Source organism: Acinonyx jubatus, chromosome C2, assembly GCF_027475565.1.
Source record: "Acinonyx jubatus isolate Ajub_Pintada_27869175 chromosome C2, VMU_Ajub_asm_v1.0, whole genome shotgun sequence".
In the NCBI taxonomy this organism is placed as follows: Eukaryota; Metazoa; Chordata; class Mammalia; order Carnivora; family Felidae; genus Acinonyx; species Acinonyx jubatus.
The window spans coordinates 124,499,940-124,524,452 of record NC_069384.1 but is presented as its reverse complement, the minus strand read 5'-3'; the positions used below and the strand labels follow the sequence as shown (position 1 = coordinate 124,524,452).

General features: G+C 35.8%; 1 protein-coding gene across 3 annotated transcripts in view; it reads right to left on the bottom strand.

Annotated features, from left to right (window-relative positions):
* Positions 1–24,513, bottom strand: part of STAG1 (stromal antigen 1) — a 394,549-nt gene that overhangs the window by 252,043 nt on the left and 117,993 nt on the right. The window contains exons 1-3 of one of the 3 annotated variants that reach the window (XM_027061786.2): positions 19,102–19,204; positions 8,536–8,637; positions 6,220–6,384 (exon numbers count right to left, since the gene is read on the bottom strand). In XM_027061786.2, the coding sequence (XP_026917587.1) occupies positions 6,220–6,225 (6 nt within the window). In that variant the 5' untranslated portion in view covers positions 6,226–6,384; positions 8,536–8,637; positions 19,102–19,204. Of the gene's footprint in view, positions 1–6,219; positions 6,385–8,535; positions 8,638–19,101; positions 19,205–24,513 lie in introns of those variants that run through there. The other 2 variants (XM_027061785.2, XM_053221416.1) reach the window with 2 other exon arrangements.

Below are 24,513 nucleotides of genomic sequence, written 5' to 3'. Positions count from 1 at the left end.
ATCAACAAAACTAAAAGGCAACTGACGGAATGGGAAAAGATATCTGTAAATGACATACCGCATAAAGGGCTAGTATCCAAAATCTATAAAGAACTCACCGAACTCCACACTCGAAAAACAAATAATCCAGTGAAGAAATGGGCAGAAAACATGAATAGACACTTCTCTAAAGAAGACATCCGGATGGCCAACAGGCACATGAAAAGATGCTCAACGTCACTCCTCATCAGGGAAATACAAATCAAAACCACACTGAGATACCACCTCATCCAGTCAGAGTGGTTAAAATGAACAAATCAGGAGGCTATAGATGCTGGAGAGGATGTGGAGAAATGGGAACCCTCTTGCACTGTTGGTGGGAATGCAAACTGGTGCAGCCACTCTGGAAATCGGTGTGGAGGTTCCTCAAAAAATTAAAAATAGATCTACCCTATGACCCAGCAATAACACTGCTAGGAATTTACCTAAGGGATACAGGAGTGCTGATGCATACAGGCACTTGTACCCCAATGTTTACAGCAGCACTTTCAACAATAGCCAAATTATGGAAAGAGCCTAAATGTCCATCAACTGATGAATGGATAAAGAAGTTGTGGCTTATATATACAAGGGAATACTACTTGGAAATGAGAAAGAATGGAATATGGCCTTTTGTAGCAACATGGATGCAACTGGAGAGTGTTATGCTAAGTCATACAGAGAAAGAGAGATACCATATGTTTTCACTCTTATGTGCATCCTGAGAAACTTAACAGAAGACCATGGGGGAGGGGATGCGGGGGAAAAAAGTTACAGAGAGGGAAGGAGGCAAACCATAAGATAAACTGAGGGTTGATGGGGGGTGGGAGGGAGGGAGGAGAAAGTGGGTGATGGGCATTGAGGAAGGCACCTGTTGGGATGAGCACTGAGTGTTGTATGGAAACCAATTTGATAATAAATTTCGTATTAAAAAAATAAAAATAAAAAAAAAGAAAATGCATTTCTGAAATATATCCATAATGGTGCCTAGAGCTCTAGTTCAATCACTATAAAGAATTTAAGTGTTCCAATATACCACATTTTATTTATCAATTGTCCTTTTTATAAACATTTAGGGTTTTTTAAAATTTTTTGCTGTTACAAACAAAACAGCAGTAAAAATTCTGCATTTGCCTCCTTTATATATACCAAAATTTCTCTAGAGGTTACATCTAGGAATTGAATTGCTTTTCTTCAAAATAATTTTTTTCTTCAAAAAAAAAAGAAAGAAAAAAAAGTGGCTTCCACATTGTAGGTACTCCTTATATATTTACCAAATGAATGCAAAATGAATAGGTCATTCAACTTTTCTTAATACTGCCAAATTTTTCTCCAAAGGGGTTATTTCATATTTATACTCAGAACAGTTGGCACTCTAGTGCCTTACTGACTCTTAGCATCTTCCATCCTTTTAATGTTACTCAATCTGATGAGTGTGACACAGTGTTTTACACTGTTACAGCCAAAATTTTATTCTCTCATCCTCAGTACTTTATTTGAATGGGCTCTTATTTCCTATCACATGTTCTAATTGATTATTACTGCTATACAGAAGGCTGATTTTTTTTTTAATGTTTATTTTCTCTCTAGGAATTGTGCCCAATGAACACTTTCATTAGTTCTAATGGTCTACAAAGACCATTTATCCCAAAATTTCTACAAAGACAATTATGTATTCTGTGAATATAAATAATATTATATCTCCCTTACCTACATAAGGAACTTCTCTCTTGTTCCTAATGCACCAAGAGTTATTGTTCATCACAAGCATCACCTAAATTTTATCAAATGCTTTTTCTAAACATTTCGCATCAGTTCAGATAAGGCTCGGTTCCCGCTTCCATTTGGTATATTATAGTAAAAGATTTGCTAATACTAAACTATCCTTGCATTTGTAAGATAAAACCTCTAGGTCTTAAAAATGTATTGACCTCAAATTGTTAATATTTTTATTTAATTTTCTACTACTTTTTCTATTTAATTTCCATTTCAACTTTAATTATCTTTCTTCCTAAGTACTTTTAGATTTGCTGTTTCTTCTAGTTTCTACTGCATTTGCTAATATTAATACATTTAAGACAGTATATTTATTTAAGTAGTACTTTAGCTGGTCCCACTATTTTTACTAGCAGTACTTTCACTAACATTCACTCAACTCTGTATATTTCCTCTTTATCACATGAATTACTTAAAAGTACCTTTTTACATTTGTAAGTATAATTTAGAAGGGGAATTTATTTTTTGTATTTCAATATTACATGTACTGGAGTCAGACAATAGGATCAAGTATTCCTTGATGAAGTATTTCAAGATTTTCTTTTAATCCTCCCTGTTCTGCGGTTTTACTATACTATTAAGAGCTATGTAATTATTTTCACTTACCTTGCTCACTTCTGAGAACAAACTCTAGATCTGAGGAAATATGTCAAGAAATTTTTCCAAAACTATCTCTTCAAAAAACAATGTCTTTTCTATTCCCTTTGACTTCCTCCTCTGGCATATTCTGGAACCCTTCACAGCTGCTGTTTCCTATTTACTTCTCTGGGCTACATTATAAATGAATGCCTAACGAAGGTCAATTCCTGAATTCTACATTTGATGGCATCCATTTCCTTCAGCAAAACTAATTTACTAAATTTATCCCCTTTTTGTGTTACATACAATTTCTTCTTTCATCTCTCCAGTATCTTAAATATACTTATTTATTTCTTTTACTACTCATCCCTCTCCATCTAAAGTTTTTGTGATCACCTCTGCTCATTGTGGTCACTCCACTGCAGAACTAGATCATATAATGTGGGCTTAGAACTTCCTGCTCTAGGGTAATATTGTGAATTTTTAAAGACCCAGTCACCGTAAGTGAAGCAGACATTTCAATCCAGGTCCTGGTTTTAAGAACTGTCTGCCTTCTCCCTTTCTTTAGCCCTTGATTTCCCATTAATGAGGTTTTAGAGCAAGTTATTATCCAAATGAAGACCCTCCTGAGTATTAAAAAGGTCTCTACTATTAATAACTACATAGACAATAACCATAAACTAGGGGTTTGAAAGGTATCCTGAGATATATGATCACCCTAAACAGAAGCTTTAGCTTATGTGGCAGTTATCAGTGGCTTTCTTCAGACTCCTTTGCAAGTGTAGAGAGTCATGTTAGGCCCTGGCTTCATGTAATTAGCCTGACTCTATTCCTCTATGTTTCATGAAACATTTTTATTCCTTTTAACACACAAGAACCAAACTCTTGGCTACAAGTACCTGCTTCTCTACACTAAACCCAATACTATTTATCATTATATGTTATCTTCTACGTTAAGCACAGAAACATTTAGTTTCTAAACTCATTAATGTCTGCATTCTTTTTTTAAAATTTTATCTATCATTACTTTCTGTTTGAAATGAGGTAATAAACAGCAAGATTAGTGTGCTACTTTCAACAAAAGAATCTTATCAATTTTTTTAAACATGTATTCCCTTTATTCAGCAACTACTTTCAGTAATTTGTTACAAAAACACTCCCACATGTAGATTTCAGGAGGATATAGGAGGATTCAAAGAAGTACTATTTTTAATAGAATAAAACTATTCTAGTTTATATGGATAGTAAATTAGTTTTAGTAGTGTAGTTTGTACCTTACTTCTTTTTTAAGAATAAAGCAACCCAAATAAAAACTGTTTAAATAAATCATGGCCAAGCCATGTTAAGAAACAGTATACAAACATTAAAAATTACAAAGTAAATTCACAGAGGAAAAAAAATCCCACAATAGAATGCTGAATGAAAAATAAAAATCACAGAAGTTTGTAGATTAATTTGAACATAGCTAGGAAACAAAAATATAATATGAATAATAAAAAATTATACCAAAGTAAAAAATGTTTGAGGCAGAGGTCAAGGAAGAATAGATACAAAAAGTTGAAAAGGTGGGTTAAAACCAAATTATGGAAAGCATTAGTGTCTGAACTACTTATCTTTACCTTTCACAAAATGTGGGTTCAAAAGAATTTAAGCAAAGATTGTTAGTATGAAGTAGCATTAGGGAAGAGTAATAAGAATAAAAAATACAGAAATCTGGACAAAAATGAAAAATTTGTTTTAGTTCCTGTTTTGTTTCAAATACTAGGCCAGATTTTATTGACATTAAATTTCAAGGATTTTGGGGGCGCATGGCTGGCTCAGTCGGTTAAGCATCCAACTTCGGCTCAGGTCATAATCTCACGGTCTGTGGGTTCCAGTACTGCACTGCACTCTGTGCTGACAGCTCAGAGCCTGGAACCTGCTTCAGATTTTGTGTCTCCTTCTCTCTGTCTGCCCCTCCCCCTGCTTGTGCTCGTTGTCTCTCAAAAATAAACAAACATTTAAATATTAAAGATGTTTTCATGTTTTTAAAAAGCTGGTATTGACCTTTAATACTATATACATTAAAAGTATCTTTATATATACAAATATCTTGCAAAATAAAGTTTTACGTGAAAAAAATGAAAGCAAAGTACAGAAATGCAATGTTTAAATTTACACATAAAAATAAACTTCCTTCATTTTTCTACTTGTGTTTCCACCTAAAGGTGGAAAGCCATAAGGCAGATCTCAAAAATAAAACATCTATTATTTTTAAATCTTATTTATGTAACTTACAGTTTGTTCATTCCCTCAGATAACTGGAAGTTCAGTGTTTCTTTTACCATTAGCATCATCACACTATTCCACCTCCCTCCCTTCCCACACAAATTCCAAGACTCCTGATCATATCAATCTGGTAACATACATAAAAAGCAGTAAAGACTAAACTCCCTTAACACAAAAGGATATACAGGGAGAAAATAAAAAGTATACTAAATAAAAAGTTGTAAGAGTAAATCTGTTTCATAAATTACCTAATTTAAAAAGAAATTTTAATGTTTATTTTTGAGAGAGAGTGTGAGCTAGGGAGGAACAGAGAGAGAGGGAGACACAGAATCTGAAGCAGGCTCCAGGCTCTGAGCTGTGAGCACAGAGCCCAACACAGGGCTCGAACTCATGAACCGTGAGATTATGACCTGAGCCAAAGTCAGACACTAAACCGACTAAGTCACTCGGGCACCCCCATAAATTACCTAATTTTTAAGAAATTAAAAATGAAGTATCAAAAATGAGCAAATAGTGAATAAAAATATATAACTTTTATCAATCACTGGTGATCAAAGAAATGCAAATTATTCTGGATTACAATTTTCACGTATGTTATCAAATAATTCCTAAATTTAAGTGTTGCTAGGCACACTTCTGGTGAAAGATACACCAGTAAAATTTTGGGGGGAGTAATATGATATTTATCACCCAGTTAAGAAATACCCTTTCACCAAATTACTTTACCTCTAGTGTTTTAAAATGAAAAAAAGAGGGGCTCCTGGGTGGCTCAGTTGGGTAAGCGTCTGACTTCGGCTCAGGTCATGATGTCTCAGTTTATGAGTTCGAGTCCCACATTGGGCTTTGTGCTCACAGCTCAGAGCCTGGAGCCTGCTTCAGATTCTGTGTCTCCCTCTCTCTCTACTCCTCCCCTGGCTTGCACTCTGTTTCTCTCTCTCTCTCTCTCTCTCTCTCTCTCAAAAATAAACCTTAAAAATATTTTTTTAAGTAAATAAATAAAATGAAAAAAGATCTGAAGACATAGATACGAACAATGAATAAATTCTGTAACAGTAAAAAAAAAAATGTAAGGACGTACTAAAAGAATAGTAAAATAAGGTTTATCCTTATAATGAATTAGTTAGAAGTCAATAAATAAGAGCTTTTGCAGAGAGGAGAGAGTAAGAAGGTTATAAAATCACATACACACATAAAATAATCATGAACTATTAATTGTGGTTATTCCTAGTTCACTACATAGGAATTCTATTTTATAGCCTTTTTTCTTTTAAATATTGTTCAATACACATATGTTACTTATATTAAGTGAAATTCTAAAAAAATAGACTACAGCAATAAATCTTCTCTTAGGCAGCTATCATATGCAAGTCATTTTACTCAGTACACTGTAATCGAAAGTGCATCTTACCATTAAACAAAATGCCTTTTGACAGTGTTTACAAAACAAGTAAAACAAAGACAAACTTAAACTTCTTAATTATACCATCAGCAGGAATATATAAAACATCACTTAACAGGTTCCACATAGATTAGTGACTATATTGCTTTGTAAATAAAACAAAAATACTTAAAATTTACCTGCATTGCACTTTTCCCCAATTTCACCACTTCAAATAGTGTGACAGGCTCCCCTTCACCATTCTGTTGAGGGTGCCCATTAGCTCTTCCACGGCCTGTTCCTCTAACAGTAGCTTCAATTCTACTCTTCTCTCCTGGAGATTTTCGAGGTTTCTTGTTTGTAGACTGAATAAAAGATGAGGAAAAAATTCAATTAAATACAGGTACACTTTGCTTTTATGCAAAGTACCGGTGAAAGGTACTAAGAACTACTACACATAAGAGACTTAATTCCTGACCAAAGGAAGCTTTACAATTTGTTTTCCGTAAATTAAAGTGCAAATGGTAGTTTAAGCTATATAAGACAGGAAAATTTATAAAAAGATTTAGTGTTTTACACAACAATAATGCCAATGCTGAAGATTTTAATCACGCCCTCTTTTGACATCTCCCTCTTTATACTTTCAATTCTTTCCTATTTCTTCAGAAACTTTATTCAATAAAACATTGCTTGGAAATACTGTATATTCAACTTCTCTCTCTACAGAGGTCCTCAAATATTTCTTATCTAGTCATGTAACAAATATATAGTGAACATACTTATAACTATTCTAGGTACTAGAAATTCAACAATAAATTAAACAAATATTCCTGCCTGACAGAATTTACTCTTCAATTAACATCACATCCCATCCCATGTTCCCATCCCCCAATTTTTCAAAAAAAAAGTCAACATCAGCTATACCCACCTTATCTATGTCACACCTTTCAGCCAAGGGTAATTTGAGATAACTGGCCACAGTCACTAATATCATTCCCATAAATTTCATTCATATATAAACTCATCACAGTTGCTGCTTCACCAAACTTACCAATGTAAATAGTGTTGCTAAATGTAACAGACATGTCTTGAAACTCTTTCAACAAGCCACATGATTTCCTCCTCTCGTTTCAGATATCTTTTCCCTCTCTATCTGTCTTACCTGTTAGGGTTACCTTGGGTCTCTATTTAACACCTTTTTTCTCAATCTTTATACTCATTTTTGAGGGACTTAATTCATTCTCACAATAGCCTGTTTCAGTTATCAAATTATCAATTTATCCCTCATCTCCAAATCTACCCTTATTTATCCCACAGTGTGATCCTGGAGCTGGACCCTGTAAACATTTTTCTTATCTGCTGCAGTGTTTGGCTTTGTAACTAGAGGGCATTGGAGGAACACTACAAAGTATGGCATGTAGAGACTTCCCTCCCTACTTAAAGTATGTGCTCCCTTCACTTTCTATTCTTGTATTCTTCATAGTACTCTTTTAACTTCTCTTAGTTAACAGTCTTACAGCCATTTTTGTGTGTGGATTAACACACAATAAATTTACTATTTATTTTTAAGTATATCATTTTAGAACAGTTTTAGATTTACAAAAAAAACTGACGACAGTACAGAACATTTCCAAATACATCATATCCACTTACCTTTATTATTACCTCCTTACCACCTGTATGGTACATCTGATACAGATAGTGAACAAATACTGATAGATTAACAAAAGTCCATACTTAGTTCAGATTTTCTTAGGTTTTTGCCTTATGACCTTTTTATGTTCCAGAATTGCATCCAGGATACCGTATTACATTTATGTCATGTCTCCCTAAGCTCCTGTTGGCTTTGATAGGCTTTCCCTGGTTTTATGGTGACTTTGACAGTTTTGAGGATTACTGGTCAGGTGTTTAAACGTTCCTCAACTAGGTTTTGTCTGATGTTTTTCTCATCACTACATTGGGCTTAAGGGTTTTAAGAGGAAGATGTAAGAGATAAAGTGTTATTTTTATGACCTCATATCAAAGGTATATACTACCATAATGATTTCTTACTGTAAATGTTGACCTTAATCATTTGACTGAGGCGATATTTGTTAGATTTCCCCACTGTAAAGTTACTTTCCCTCCTCTTTCCAATGTACCTTTGGAAGAAAGACAGTATGTGCATCCCACATTTAAGGGGCAGGGAGTTATACTCCACCTTCTTGGGTGGGGGGGGAGGGTAGTATTTACACAAATTACTTAGGAATTTTTAGTATGGGAATTTTGTTCTCACTCATTTATTCAATTATTTAAAGTAATGGACTCATCAAAATTTATTTTATACTTTGGGGTATACTTCAACACTTTTATTCTGTTGCTCAGCCTGTTTCAGCTCTGACCACTGGGAAATCTTTCATGGCTCCCGCATTCATTTCACATATTCTCATCTATGTGTGTCTTACTGTTTACCTTCTGGCAGCACAATATTCTGCAGGCTCATCTTGTATATCCCCTTCCTCAATTTTAGAACCAACCAATATTCCAAGGAGCTCTGGTTCCTTTTACTGGAGAATGACATTAGAGATGAAGATCTGGGCTAGGTTTTGCTCCTTGATACTGCGTCCTTCTTCTAGGCTCTTAAGCAGACAAAGCAATACATGTTCCACAGACATACACATAACTATAAATATCTCTGTATATAATGACATATTATCTATGTTAAATATCTCTGTATGTAATGATATATTATCTATGTTAAGCTAAATATAAATTCATATTGGTATGTCCACCTCTAATCCATTACCATATGTACGCATCTTCTGCATTACTAATCAATATGGTCCCGCCTCAACAGTGAGAAACCTGGTGCCCACTGGTATACAAATGTAATAGTATTAGAGCTGTTAAATCATACCCCAACAGAAACATTTTTATTAACTAGATTACATTGCTTATATATACAATATAGTTTCTTTGATTTTAGTCTTACAGATTCATTTCAAAAGTTACTTAAGTCAGCAACTTCCTGCCCAACTTCCCTCAGTGACATTGTTTCAAATACTTCAAACAGCATTAGAATGCTTTATCATATTCTACATTCCATCCTGGTATTCACTTAAACTCCTAAGTGACTTTTTAAAATCTGTATTCATAAAATTCACTTTTTCTGTAAAGTTCAATGAGTTTTAACAAATGCATAGTGCCATGTATGTACAATATGGTATCGCAGGGAAGCGTTTCACCACCTTAAAAAATCCCTGTGCTTCTCCCATTCAATCCTCCCACTTCTCTTTGGCAAACAATGAATTCTTTTACCTAACTATAGGTTTGGCTTTTATAGAAAGTCATATAATTAAATCATATATTATGTAGCCTCTTTATACTGGTATCTTTCCCTTTAACAATATGTATTTAAGATTTATGAATGTTTTTTAGTGGCTAAATAGCTAAATTTTTAATTCCTAAATAATATTCCATTGTCTGAATGTACACATTCTGTCACCCATTTACTCAATGATGGACATCCTGGTCACCATTTCTTGACAATTAGGAATAAAGCTGCTATATGTATTCACGTGCAGGATTTTGTGCAGACATAATTTTCAAATGAGTTATGTAAGCATCTAGAAGCATGATTATTGAATCATATGATAAAACCACGTTTAGCTTTGTAAAAAACTGCCAAACTGTTTTCCAAAGTAGCTGTAACATTTTGCATTGCCACCAGCAATGAATGAGAGTTCTTGATGCTTTGTAACCTTGACAGCTTTGTACCTTTGTCAGGTTTTTGGATTTCAGCCATTATAATAGGTATAAAGTTGTTGTCTCATTGTTGTCTTAATTTGCAACTCCAGAATGACAAATGATTAAGGACTTTTTAATAATTAATCATTCTTGATATTAAATTTTTCTGTTCCAATTACTGGAACAGATACTGTCTTCTAACTACACTCTGATTCTGTATACTTGTACTCTCTAACATGGTAACCACTACTCTCATGTAGCAAATTGAGCACTTGAAATATAACTAGTCAAAAACGAAATGTGCAGTAAGTATAAAATATCCTCAAGATTGTAAAGATTTATCAAAAATCACATATGAAATCTCATTTATAATGCTATATTGATTACATGATGAAATAACATATTATACTGATTAAATTAATTGCATTACCCATTTTTTTGTAACTCACTAGAAAATATTAAGTTGCAGATGCAGCTCATATTCTATTTCTGCTGAATAATTCCACACTATTCTAATACTATAAACACATTAATTCTTGTAATACAAACCTAATCCCATCACTTCTCTGTTTATTTCTCTGCTCTTTAGTCACCCTCATAACCAGCAATCAATAAAAAATCCAAACTCCTCAGCATGGCAAATAAAGTTATCATTTACTACCTGTTCAGTCATCTACCATATCAGCTCCCTCTTTACAGGATGATAAATTTTAAGTTGCCTAAATCCAGCATTATTTCACACATTCATTCTTTTTAGCTGGACTCTAGATTTTGGCTCCTCCTAATAAGTCTTGTTTCTGTGCTCACTCTTTAGAATGATAGGATTTTCCCAGTATTGTGTATGCACACAAGTGTGTGTGTGCACGTATGTGTAGGCACATGTGTGTGTGTGTGATGAGAGCAAGGGGGAAATGTTATTTTTCCTCATTAAATAATACATTCACATGGCCCAAAATTTAAAAGGTGATTAAACTTTTACAATGAAAACATGCCCACTCCTGCCCTCAAGCCACCATCTACTTTCCTAAGAGGCAAACAATACTATTCATTTCTTAGACATCATCTGAACAAACTGCATGTGAAACTAAAGAATAAATAAATGGAAACCCATTCTATGTTCAGGTACTTGAAGAGTTAATATTAAGATGTCAATACTCCCTAAAGCAACCAACATACAGATTTAATGCAATCTCTACCAAAATCCTAATGACCTTTTTTGCAGAAACAGAAAAACCCATTCTATAATTCAAAGAGAATCTCAAAGGATCTCAAATGACCAATTCTGAAAAAGAAACCAACACTGGAAGATACATACTTCCTGATTTCAAAATTTACTACAAAGCTACACCATCAAAACAGTGTGGTGCTGGCATAAAAGCAAACATACAAACCAGTGGAATAGAATAGCCTATATATGTGAAACAAACCCTCACATATATGTTTTAATAATTTTCGACAAGGGTGCCAAAACCATCCAATGGGTAAAGAGCAGAAGGCAACCCACAGAATGGGAGAAAATATTTGCAAATCATATATCTGATAATGGATTAATATCCAGAATATATAAAGAACTACTAAAACTCAACAAGACAAGGAACCTGATTTGAAAATTGGCAAAGAATTTGAATAGACATTTCTCCAAAGAGGATATCCAAAGCCCATTAAGCACAAGAAAAAATGCTCAATGTCACTAATCATTAGAGAAATGCAAATCAAAACTACAATGAAATGGAACCTCACACCTAGTGATAAAAAGAGAAAAAACTTCTTAGAGGGGATGTGGAGAAATTAGAATTCTTGCACTGTTAATGGGAATGTAAAATGGTATGGCCATTGTGGGAAACAGTACATCAATTCCTCAAAAAACTAAAAATAGAATCACCATATAATCGACCAATAACTCAAATAAATATATACCAAAAAGAACTGAAGGCGGGGACTCAAAAAGTTATTAGTACACTCATTGTCACAGCAACATCATTCACAGTAGTTCAAGCTTGGAAACAACCCAAGTGTCCATTTGATGCCATGAATGGATAAGCAAATGTGGTATATACACACAATGAAATATTTTTCAGCCTTAAAAAAGAAGGGAATTCTGGCATAGTCTATAACATGGATAAACCCGAAGGACATTATGCTAAACGAAAGAAGCGAGTAATAAAAGCCAAATATTTGTATGATTCTACTTATATGATGTACTTAGTAAAAAAATCACAGAAACAAAAAGTAAAATGGTGACTGCTGGGGGCTAAGGAAAGCAGGAATAGGGAGTTACTATTTAATGGGTATAGAGATTTACATTTTTGTTTTCACTGAAGTGTAGCAATATTATATTAGTTTCAGGTGTACTACAAAGTGAGTCAATATTTATATATAATACAAAGTGATCTGGGCGCCTGGGTGGCTTAGTTGGTTGAATGTCCAACTTCAGCTGAGGTCATGAGCTCATCAATCCTGGGTTCAAGCCCGACATCAGGCTCTGTGCTGACAGCTCAGAACCTGGAACCTGCTTTGGATTTTGTGTCTCCCTCCCTCTCTGCCCCTCCCAGCTGACTCTGTCTCTTTCTCAAAAATAAATAAACCTTTAAAAAAAAAAAAAAGTAAGGGGCATCTGGGTGGCTCAGTCAGTTAAGCATCCAACTTTGGCTCAGGTCATGATCTAGCAGTTCGTGAGTTTGAGCCCCATGTCAGGCTCTGTGCTGACAGATCAGAGCCTGGAGCCTGCTTATGATTCTGTGTCTCCCTCTCTCTCTGCCCCTCCCCTGCTCACGTGCTGTCTCTCCCTCTCTCAAAAATAAACATTTAACAAAAATTTTTTAAAGTAATCATTACAATAAATCTAGCTATCACCTGTCACTATACAAAGTTCTTACAATACTACTATTTCCTATGCTATACATTGCATCCCTATGTCTTATTTATTTTATTAGAGTTACAGTTTTAAAAAATGAAGAAAGTTCTGGAGGTGGTGGTGATGACTGTACAATATTATGAATGTATTTAATACAACTGAGGGTACATGTTAAAATGGTTAAATTGGCATTTCTGGTGTATTTCACCAGAAAAAAAAAATTGGAAAAAACCCAAATGCATATATGTATTTCCAAAGACCTATTATATTTTAAGTTATTTATGCACAGCTCTGCATCATTCTATTTTCACAATTTTTAATCTACAGTATGTCCTAGAAAATATTTTTTTCATAAGTTTTTCATTTTGGGGGAGGGGATGAAGGGCAGAGAGAGAGAGGGAGGGAGGGAGGGAAGGAGGGAGGGAAGGAATCCCAAGCAGGCTCCAGGCTGTCAGTACAGAGCCTCATGTGGGGCTTAATCCCACAAACCATGAGATCATGACCTGAGCTGAAATCAAGAGTCAGACACTTAATCGACTGAGCCACCTAGGTGCTCCTGTCCCAGAGAATATCTTAATTCCTTTTCAAAAGCTGCAGTGTTCCATTGCACAGATGTACATAAATTTTTTTTAGCCATTAACCCACTGACAATCAACATTTCTTTCTTCTGGATCTTTTACAATTACAAATAACATTCTATTACAAGTAAGTTTGTATATGTGTAGAAATGTTTGTGTGAGTTACACGCATGTACATTATTATACATATATAGTATATAAGTAGTATGAACTAAGCTCCATAAATACGGGAAATAAACCACAATTCTCACACCAGGAAACCTTTACCATTGGTTATAAAGGAGGTAGGGAGTAAGAACATAAAAAATCCATTTGATCTTATCTAAGGTCTATCTATTTTATCCTCATTATCCCCAGAGTGATTTTCCCATGACAAACCCAGATAATAATATAAAGAAGTTCAGAAACATTGCCCCTAATAAAAATAAGAGGGAAGATAATGACATATAATTAAAAGAAAACCAGAAACACAAATAACTGTAAAATAATATAGTAAAATATAGTATGTAAAAAAATATTTTTCACAAAAATGTGGTTTAAGTGATAGAAGGGTTCTATTAAGAGACAGATAATTTCTAGTAACAGATAAATAACCAGAGGAAGTTTCACAGAAGAGATGAGCCCCATTAAATATCTAAATGAAGATGATCAACAAACATGTGGATAACTTTGGAGTCTAAGTCCAGCCTGGAGACATAAATCTGAGAGACATAAACTTAGACATGGTACTTAAAGTCATGAGATTGGATGTGATCACCAAGGGAGTAGTGTGTGTAGACCAAATAATGTCTAGCATTTGTTAATACAATCATAGGGTTAGTATAAACATGACACAATGTTTGCTAGAGATTGTTAATCATTTGAGTAGAGAGCTACAATAACAAACATCAATCAGGACAACTACAAAATAAGAGTAGTTGTTTAATAATAAACATAAGTCTCTGAAATAATAGTATACCAAAAAGAAGTACCAATAATGAGATGCCCCCTAAGAATTTGGAAATGAAAACAATACTACCTATAACAGAAAGTCCTTATACTATTTGTTTTCATATGGCTGAGTAAACAAAACCAGAGATCATGAAGTCTTCTCAAACATAAACAGTATTAAAACGGCTAAACAAAGCATGTATCAATTGAAACTCTGAACTGTCAAAAGTGGAGCCAGCTGACTGAAAATGTTTAAGCAATCTTCGTAACAGGTACTGGAGCAAATGTGTCAAATCTGATCATACTGACAATCAGATCTCTCAATATAAATTAACAGCTTGGTAGTTCAGCATTCTTTTTTAAAAAATGTTTATTGGAGAGGGGAGAGGGAAAGAGGGAGGGAGGGAGGGAGAGGGAGAGGGAGAGGGAGGGAAAGTGTGCACACAAACAAGCTGGCGGGGGGGGGGGGGGGGGGGGGGAAGGAGGGGGAGGGTAATCCCAAGCAGGCTCCATGCTGTCAGCATAGAGCCCAACACTGGGCTTGATCTCACAAACTGTGATTAAGACCTAAGCTGAAATCAAGAGTTCAACACTCAACTAAGTCACCCAGGTGCCCCTGGCATTCTTGAGATAAGGACTTTCAGAAGTTTAAGATGTGAGTTCAAAACTTAGCTTTGCCATTTATATGCTATGTGTGACCTTGGGCAAACTACCACTTCCTATTTTTGTTTTCTACATTGTAGATCACTTATGACACAGTTTCATAGTACTGATGTTACAGTTAAATGACATAAACAGCATCAGCTTAGTGCAAAGCCAGAGTAGAAATTCAGCAAGCTGCGTTGTTTCAAACATTAAGAAATGGGGTTGAGGTAGGTGGGAGTATAGATGCCCATGTGAATTAATAAGTGTGAAAATATGGACGAAAGTCTAACTAACACAAGTCTCTAGAATGTACCATCCTATCCTGGTAAAATCCTTTTCAATTTTATAAATATGGGATGAACGTATACTATTTACCTATAAGGATTATGGGGTAGTAATTTTAGTAAAAAAATCATACTTCTACCCATAAAACAGCTAAATTAGGATATGCATACTCCTTTTCAACAAGGAAAGCAAAAATATTACAGGAATGCAGTTACTGACATATCAAAATTAGAGAAGTTCTAAAGAATAACATAACAGCCTGCTGAAGGGGTGAGAAATTTTTTTAGAAAAAAAAAAGGTTTTCTTGAAGAAGGCAGCACTAAAGCACAATCTTATGAAGTAAAGAATTTCAATTGGAGGAGAACAAATTCAAGTAAGCAACCATATAGACAGTTTATTCTCCTACCTTCAATCACATTTAGTCTTATTTCCCATTTGCACCTATAACCCACAAATCCTAGTGAAAACAATGTAACTTGCCACTGCCTCAGAAAAATCATATAGTGGTAGTAAGGGGAACTAGAATAGTCTCCAGCTTCTAAGTGTAAAACTTTCATTTTTCCCAAAATGCTTTTGTAAGGAGTATTCTACCAAATATTCTAACAGAATTAAGAGGTGTTATAAAGAGTGATTTTAATGTATGTCTTTTCCTCCACAATTTTTTCCCTCTAAATAAAGGTGGAGGACAAAAGCAAGTATAGAGAAAAATGGTAGAAGTTATCCTTTCATCCTTTCTTTTAAGACTTTGCTCAAAAATTAAAGGTTATGGAGTTTCACTGAAGCAAATTAAAAACTAAGGCAAACACGGACAGAACAGCAATAACATAAAAAAAAAAAGTCTTAAGTCACAAGGACATATATACAATAATTGGTTGACATAATCATCAATTGCAACAAGTGGATCTTATCTGCATCATGATTCAAACCAACAAACTGTACTTTAAAAATTGGGGTGCCGGGGTGGCTCAGTCAGCTAAGCATCTGACTCTTGGTTTTGGCTCAGGTCAAGACCTCACATTCTGTGAGTTTGAGCCCTGCATGGGGCTCTGTGCTGACTGTGAAGCCTGCTTGAGATACTCTCTCTCTTCTTCTCTCTGCCTGTCTCCTGTTCTTTCAAAAATAAATAAACATTAAAAAAGAAAAAAATAAGTAAAAATGATAATATTTATGAAATGATTATAAACTTTAAACTGATTATTTGGTGCTGCTAATATAATATTGTTATCTTGAGATATGATAATGATACTTATCATTTAATAAAAAAAAATTAATCATGCCCCGGGCAGAGACCTAAATAAACATTTTTCCTAAGAAGACATACAGATGACCAACAGACACACGAAAAGATGCTAAACATAGGCGCGCCTGGGTGGGTCAGTCGGTTAAGCATCCAATTTCACTCTGGTCATGATCTCCTGGGTCCATGGGTTTGAGCCCCGTGTCAGGCTCTGTACTGACAGTTCAGAGCCTGGAGCCTGTTTCGGTTTCTGAGTTTCCCTCTCTCTCTGCTCCTCCCCAACTCGCATTCTGTCTCTCTCTCAAATATAAATAAACACTTAAAAAAAAAAAGATGCTGAACATTAATAATTGTTAAGACAATGCAAATCAAAACCACAATAAGGTATCACATCACACCGGTCAGTATATCTAATATTAAAAACAAACAAACAGAACAAAACAAAACAAAAAGAAAAACCAAGAAATAATAAGTGCTAGTAAGGATGTGGAAAAAGGGAATTTTCATGCACTGTTAGTGGGAATGTTTTTGGTACAGCCACTATGAAAACCAGTATGGAAGTTCCTCAAAAAAATTAAAAATAGGGGCACTTGGGTGGCTCAGTTGGTTAAGTGTCCAACTTCAGCTCAGGTCATGATCTCACAGTTCGAGTTCGAGCCCTGCATCAGGCTCTGTGCTGACAGCTCAGAGCCTGGAGGCTGCTTTAGATTCTGTGTCTCCCTTTCTCTCTACCCGTCCCCTGCTTGCACTCTTTCTCTCTCTCTCAAAAATAAATACACATTAAAACAAATTTATTAAAAAAAAAATTAAGAATAGCAATGCCAGGGCGCCTGGGTGGCTTAGTCAGTTGAGCTTCCGACTTCGGCTCAGGTCATGATCTTGCAGTTTATGAGTTCGAGCCCTGCGTTGGGCTCTGTGCTGACAGCTCAAAGCCTGGAGCCTGCTTCAGATTCTGTGTCCCCCCTCTCTCTCCGCCCCCCACCCCTCACTTGTGCTCTGTCTCCCTCTGTCTTTCAAAAATGAATAAACATAAAAAAAATTAAACAAAAATAGAAATGCGAAATGACATTCCACTACTGGTAATTCCACTACTGGGTAGTTACCCAAAGAAAATGAAAACACTAATTCAAAAAGATATATGCATCCCAATGTTTATTGCAGCATTATTTATAATAGCTAAGATTTAGGGGCGTCTGGGTGGCTCAGTTGGTTAAGCGTCTGACTTCGGCTCAGGTCATGATCTCGCGGTCCATGAGTTCAAGTTCAAGCCCTGCATCGGGCTCTGTGCTGACAGCTCAGAGCCTGGAGCCTGTTTCAGATTCTGTGTCTCCCTCTCTCTCTGACCCTCCCCCATTCATGCTCTCTCTCTGTCTCAAAAATAAATAAACATTAAAAAAAAATTTTTTTTAATAGCTAAGATTTAGGAAAAAAAACTCAATTGCCCATCGAAAGATGAATAAAGGTGAGACACACACACACACACAGGAATATTACTCAGCCATAACAAAAACTGAAATCTTTCTATCTGTATAGCAAATGAATAAACATCCATCCCACACGGATTGATCTACAGGGTAGTATGCTAACTAAAATAAATCAGATGGAGAAAGACAAATACCCTATGATTTCACATACATGTGGAATCTAAAAAACAAAACAAAGAAGACAGAAAGAGACTCATAAATACAGAGAATAAAAGTAATGGTTGCCAGAGGGGAAAGACTGGCAGGGTGGGGAAGGGGTGTGTGTGAGCAATATAGGTAAAGGGGATTAAGAGGTACAAACTTCCAGTTATAAACTAATCACAATAATAGAAAATACAGCATAGGGAATACAGTCAATAATGCTGTAGGTACACTGTATAGTGATAGGTAGTAATTACATTTATTGTAGTAAGCACTGAATCATGTATAGAACTGTCAAATCACTATGTGGTACACCAGAAACCCAAAAACATTCTATGTCAACTATACTTCAATAAAAAAATTTTTAAAGAAAAAGGAAGCTCCTATCTTTTAGAGATACATTCTGAAATATTCACAGATGCAATGAGGTCTGCATGACCTTGAAAATAACATGGGAAGGAAATAAGGGATGGAGAGATAAAACAGGATTAGCCATGACTTGATAGCTGTGGTAGCTGGGTAACAGTTATATGGAGAGTTCATTGTAATATGTCTCTCACAAAAGGAGAGTGAAATTTTCCATAACAAAAACTTTCATGAATAGAAAAAAAATTGTGAAGACCAAATCAGATTGTAAAATTGAGTGCGAAATAGTACAAACCTTAACCCCTGACATAGTGAATGATACTACGATCTCTGAGACCTTATGCTACCTTAAATTAAATAATAACCAGTGTACTCACAATACATAAAGATACCCCCACAAAGTAAGGACACCCAGAGTTCTTCTAAACTTCTCAGTCATGTATCAGTAAGAATATATTCTGAGACTGGATCCAAATCCCAAACTAATACTACCAAAATGCACACTTAGGAGCTCACAACAAATCAGAGTTGCATCTAAAAAGCAGGAAAGTCATAACTAACTACATCTCATTTCATGTTAATCTAATCATCTCCACGTCTTCACATGGATCACAATTTATTTACAAGGGAAGCATGGAGAGCAGAAATGATACTAAAATCAAATTCCTTTTTCAGATCATTGTCAATCCAATTCATGAAGCAAAGTTTTCAAGAATCTCTAATATGCTGCTGAAATTTTAAAAGATGTATTAACAGAACTAGAATTAACAGAAAGCTTATATCAAGCTCCTTTACTCAGTAACCATTACAAGAACAAAGGCAAGCATAATACATACTGGAGGCCGACCAGGACGACCCCTTTTTCTTTTTCCTTTGATCTCAGTTTCTTCAAGTTCGCTGCCAGCATCAGAATGGGCAGTAGTTTCATTAGTTGAATCCCTAGAAAATGTGATATATTATTTTAGTGAACAAAATTAATTCATATATACAATGCAGTTCTATTCCACTACTTTCCTTACTTCCTGGTATACAGCTGATAAGAAGGGTTTTTCTTCCGTTTGCAGAAAAAATCTTTAGGGAAAGGAAACTATTACCCTTCCTGCCAATATCACATAATATTGAGTGACATGAAGGGCGCCTGGGTGGCGCAGTCGGTTAAGCGTCCGACTTCAGCCAGGTCACGATCTCGCGGTCCGGGAGTTCGAGCCCCGCGTCGGGCTCTGGGCTGATGGCTCAGAGCCTGGAGCCTGTTTCCGATTCTGTGTCTCCCTCTCTCTCTGCCCCTCCCCCGTTCATGCTCTGTCTCTCTATGTCCCAAAAATAAATAAACATTGAAAAAAAATAAAAAATAAAAAATATTGAGTGACATGAATCCCCATATCGATACGGAAACAAAGAGGAGGAAATCATTGTGGAAATGGCAGCTGCTATACAAAATATAAATGAAAATTCAGTTATGAAAGATGAATTATTCAATAGAAAAAACAAGTCTTGGGAGGAATTTTATTTTATAAAATCATGAATAGTTAGTAGCGTGCTAGTAAAAGTTTAACAAATGGCTCCTCAAAAAAATTATGCACGTTAACGATTAGAAATTTTACTGAAATAATGGTTCTATAAAACGAATTTACTGACAATAAAATACACAATATTCTTTTGGTTTTTTTAAGTTTATTTATTTATTTTGAGAGAGAGGGAGAGAGAGCTCCAATGGGGTAGGGGCAGAGAGAGGAGACAGAATTCTAAGCAAGCTCCGCACTGTCAGCACAAAGCTCAACATGTGGCTCGAACTCACAAACTGTGACATCATGACCTGAGCAAGATCAAGAATCGGATGCCCAACCAACTGAGCCACCCAAGCACCCCACATAATATTATAAATCCCATACAACTAATTGATTCACATAAAACAATGATTTTGTCACAGATGTATCTATAGCTAACCTTTGATTGTAACTGATGAACAAACAGGATCCCTATATGAACAATCACGGATATCTTTGTTCACTTAATGAATAGGATACAGGTGATATGACAAAGACATTTGTTAGAACTTCACTCACTGGTCAATGTTGTGGACAATGTCTTTACTGAATCAGGTAACAGTTCTCAAATAGTGGAAGGATACTTCCTCAATTATTTTTTCTATCATATTGTAATGGATATAAACTGATACACCTTTCCATTTAATCTGCATTATTAACAGTATCTCCATAACTTAATAAAGTTTATAGAGAAATGAAAGAACAATAAATTGAGCCCTGATGTGTAGTGTTTGCTGATTTTCATAATGTAAATATTACCACAGCCAATTTCAAACTGCCAAAGTGATATCAACAGAGTTGAGAATAAACAGCAGTAGTACACACTAAATAAAATAGGTGTATACAAATACACACATACATACAATAGGTGTAAATAAAAACTTCCAGAGCATAGAAAACAGTAACATAAAATAATCAGGAAGTGATGAGTTTTGAGGATTTATTACTTTTACTTTTATTTTTAATATGATTTATTTAGTCTTAAGTTTATATAATTTAACTTTTTATAAAGACATTGTTATTTTAGTAGGGTCACAAAATTCCTGGAAATTTACTTTTCAGCTCTCCAGGACAATACAAGATGGCTCCAGCATACCACTGCAATAGTATTAACAACTTCTTTGCTAGAATTTATACTACTAACAGTATAAAAGATCTATAAAACTGCAAACACAATGAAGGGAACACAGCAAATAGTGAGTCCAACACACAACCTATTATTTCTTCATCTGCTTCAACAAATGCTCTCAGTTCCATTTCCTTTTTGTATTGATTCGTTAAAGCTCAAGTCTGTAATGTCTACCACTCCTCCCTTCATACCACGTTCTCTGGAAGATCTCATCCACTTGATGTATAGCTTCTATGCAAATAACTTCAATATATTATCAATGGGCCTGATCATCTACAATTGAAGATTTTTAACTTCACATGTTAACAGCTTCTTTGAATGCCTATCAAATTCACCAAATACCACATACAAAATTAAGTCCAACACTAACTTATCTCTAGCACTCTGTTCATGGCAATACAATTAACAAACTGATTTAATTAATGCAGGAGTGTACTTTAAGTTGTATGCAAATTTATTATGGTCACTGCTATCCTGTCTTATATTCTTAGAATCGTATCAATCTTCCTCTTGTGCCATCAGCTAACAAGGGCAATCATGTTACCTTCCATATAATAATTCTCCAAATTCTTTCCATGATTATTACCGTAATCACCACTCCCTGAATTAATCTCAACTTATCTATTTCTATCTCCCTCGTCCAGGACATTCTACACATAATGCCAGTAACATTCTTGTATCGTGATACCTCCCTACTTGCAAATCTTCAAAGATGACCTGGTATTTAAAACTGTGCACAGAAAAAAGAACTGAGACTTCTGGGAAAGATGGAGGAGTAGGAAGAGCTCACCTCAACCTCTAAATACATGCAAATAATACCCACATCAGCATATATAACCCAGAAAACTACCTGAAGACTGTCAAAACAGACTCTCTATAGGTAAATGTAGAGAAGAGGCCATATCCAAAAAGGTAAGAAGGGCAAAGAACTAACTGGGAGCCAAATGGACCCACAGGAATGTCCATGGAAGGAAGGGATGCTATAGGCACAGAGAGGATATTGGACACCACACTAGGCACACCAGGCACCCAGAACAGGGGACCTGCATTAGCAAGACTAATCAACATAACGTCTGGCTTTGAAAATCCGAGAAGCTCAACTTTGTAAGTTCTTACAATCACCAGGGATTAATACCAGGAACTTTAAAAATCATCAGGCTGGCACTGGGAAGGCTAGAGGGCAATAAGATACTAGGTCCCCACCCTTTAAAAAAAAAAAAAAAAGCATCAAACAGCCGTGTGGAGATATAACACAGAAACAGTAGGTTGAAAAATGACTTGGGTGTATGAGAGGGAGATTTGTTTACTAATCTCAAAGCATTTGCTGGAGAGGTATGGATCTTTGGGAGATTTCTCCAAGAACAAAACTGCTGGCAGACACCATTTCCCTCACCATCACTCAGCCTAGATACACAGACACTTGCATAACCAGTGCAAACACACTCTCCTTCTAGCTTACTAACAGCACCTTCAAGTCTAAGATCTCTTGTGGACCCACCCCCTCCAACCCAGCCTCCACAGGAGTCTATCCAAAGCAGTATCACAAGCATAGCAGTGTGCAAGCAACCCCAATAGGGACAGAAACACCTCAAAGTGACTCCTGCCCTGGGCAAAGGGGAAGACAGCTGGTCTGACTGCAGGCCTTGCCCACTGATGAAAGCTTCTCAGGGAACAGCAAAGGTAGAGTGCCCTGCAGTTCGCTGTCACTACAGCTCTGGCAAATGCCCAGACTGACCCAACTCAATCCCAAGGCCACCCCAGACAGGCCCACTAATGACAGAGAAACCAAAACCTGCACATAAAAAGACAAGGAGAGCCACTACAGATGACCAAACTGCAGGCAAATACAGCTCAGCCACAAAAGTAAGGCAATACAACACACAAACGAGACACCACTGAAATGAAAGGTTCAGGTGAACAGGGAACACGGCACTGTACGGCACTACAGGACCTCTTCTTCATAAGGCCACTACTTTCAACAGGAGATGTAGCTGCCTTTCCTAAAACACAGAAACAGACATGAACCGTTAGAAAAGGTGAGAGAAAAGAGGAATGTGTCTCAAAAAAAAAAAAAAAAAAAAGACAAAATCACAGCAAGAGATCTAAACAAACAGAAAAAATATGCCTGAGAAAGAATTTAAAGTACTAGTCATAAAGACACTCACTGGACTTTAGAAAAGACTAGCAGACCTCAGAGAGAGCTTTAACAAGGAGATAGAAAATACGAAAAAGAACCAATCAGAAACGAAGAACTCAATAACTGGAATTCAGAATATACTAAGGGAATAAATAGACTAGAAGAAGGAGAAGAACGGATCAGCGACCTGGAGGACAGAGTAATGAAAAGGAATGAAGCTGAACAGGACAAAAAATAGTAATAGTAATAATACATGAAAAGAGACTTGAACTTAGTGACACCATTGAGCATAATAACATTTGCATTAGGGATCTCAGAAAAAGAAGAGAGAAAAAAGGGGGCATAACATTTATTTGAAGAAATAATACCTGAAAATTTCCTGAATCTGGGGAAGGAAACAGAAATCCACATCCAAGAGGCACAGAGAGCCTCCAACAAAACAAACCCAAAGAGGTGCATACCAAGACACCTAGTAATTAAAATGGTAAAAACTAGTGATGAAGAGAAAATTATAAAAGCAGCAAAAGAAAACAGTTACATAAAAGGAAAACCCCATAAGGTTATCTGCTGATTTTTCAGTAGAAACTTTGCAAGACCGAAGGGAGTCGCAAAATATATTAAGAACGCCAAAAGAAAAAAACCTGCAACCAAGAATTATTCTATCCAGGAAGGCCATCATTCAAAATAAAAGGAGAACTAAAGAGTTTTCCAGAAACTCTCTGAATGGAAAGGAAATACCCTAAAGCAAGAGTAAGCAAGAGTAAGAAATGTAGGAAGCAGTAAAAATAAGGCCTATAAAAATCAAAGGATTCACAAAAGCAGTGAATATTATATTTTATACCTGAAACTAATATAACAATGTATGTTAATTATACTGGAATGGAAGTTTTTGAAAAACTTTTTAAAAATAAACATAAAATTATAAATAGGGGCACCTGGGTGACTCAGTCAGTTAAGCATCCGACTCTTGATTTCAGCTCAGGTCATGATCCCAGGGTTGTGAGATTGAGTCCCACATCAGGCTCTGTGCTGAGAATGGAACCTACTTAAGATACATTCTCTTTCTCATTCTCCTTCTCTTTCTTTCTCTTTCTTTCTCTCTCTCTCTCTCTCTCCACCCCCACCACCCCTCTCCCCTGCTCACGCTCTCTCTCTTTCTGAAAATAAAATCTTTAGTATTCATAAAGGCAGGTGTCTGCACAATTAGCAGTAGTTGATTCCTGATCTAGCTGATCTTACTCATCTCTACTAAAGAGTAATAAATCAGGGATACTTGGGTGGTTCAATGAGTTGAGCATCCAACTCTTGCTTTAGGCTCAGGTCAAAATGTCCTGATTCATGGGATCGAGCCCCATATTGGTCTGCGATGATAGCATAGATCCTGCTTGAGATTCTGTCTTTGTCCCATTATCTCTGTCCCTCCCCCAGTCACATGTGC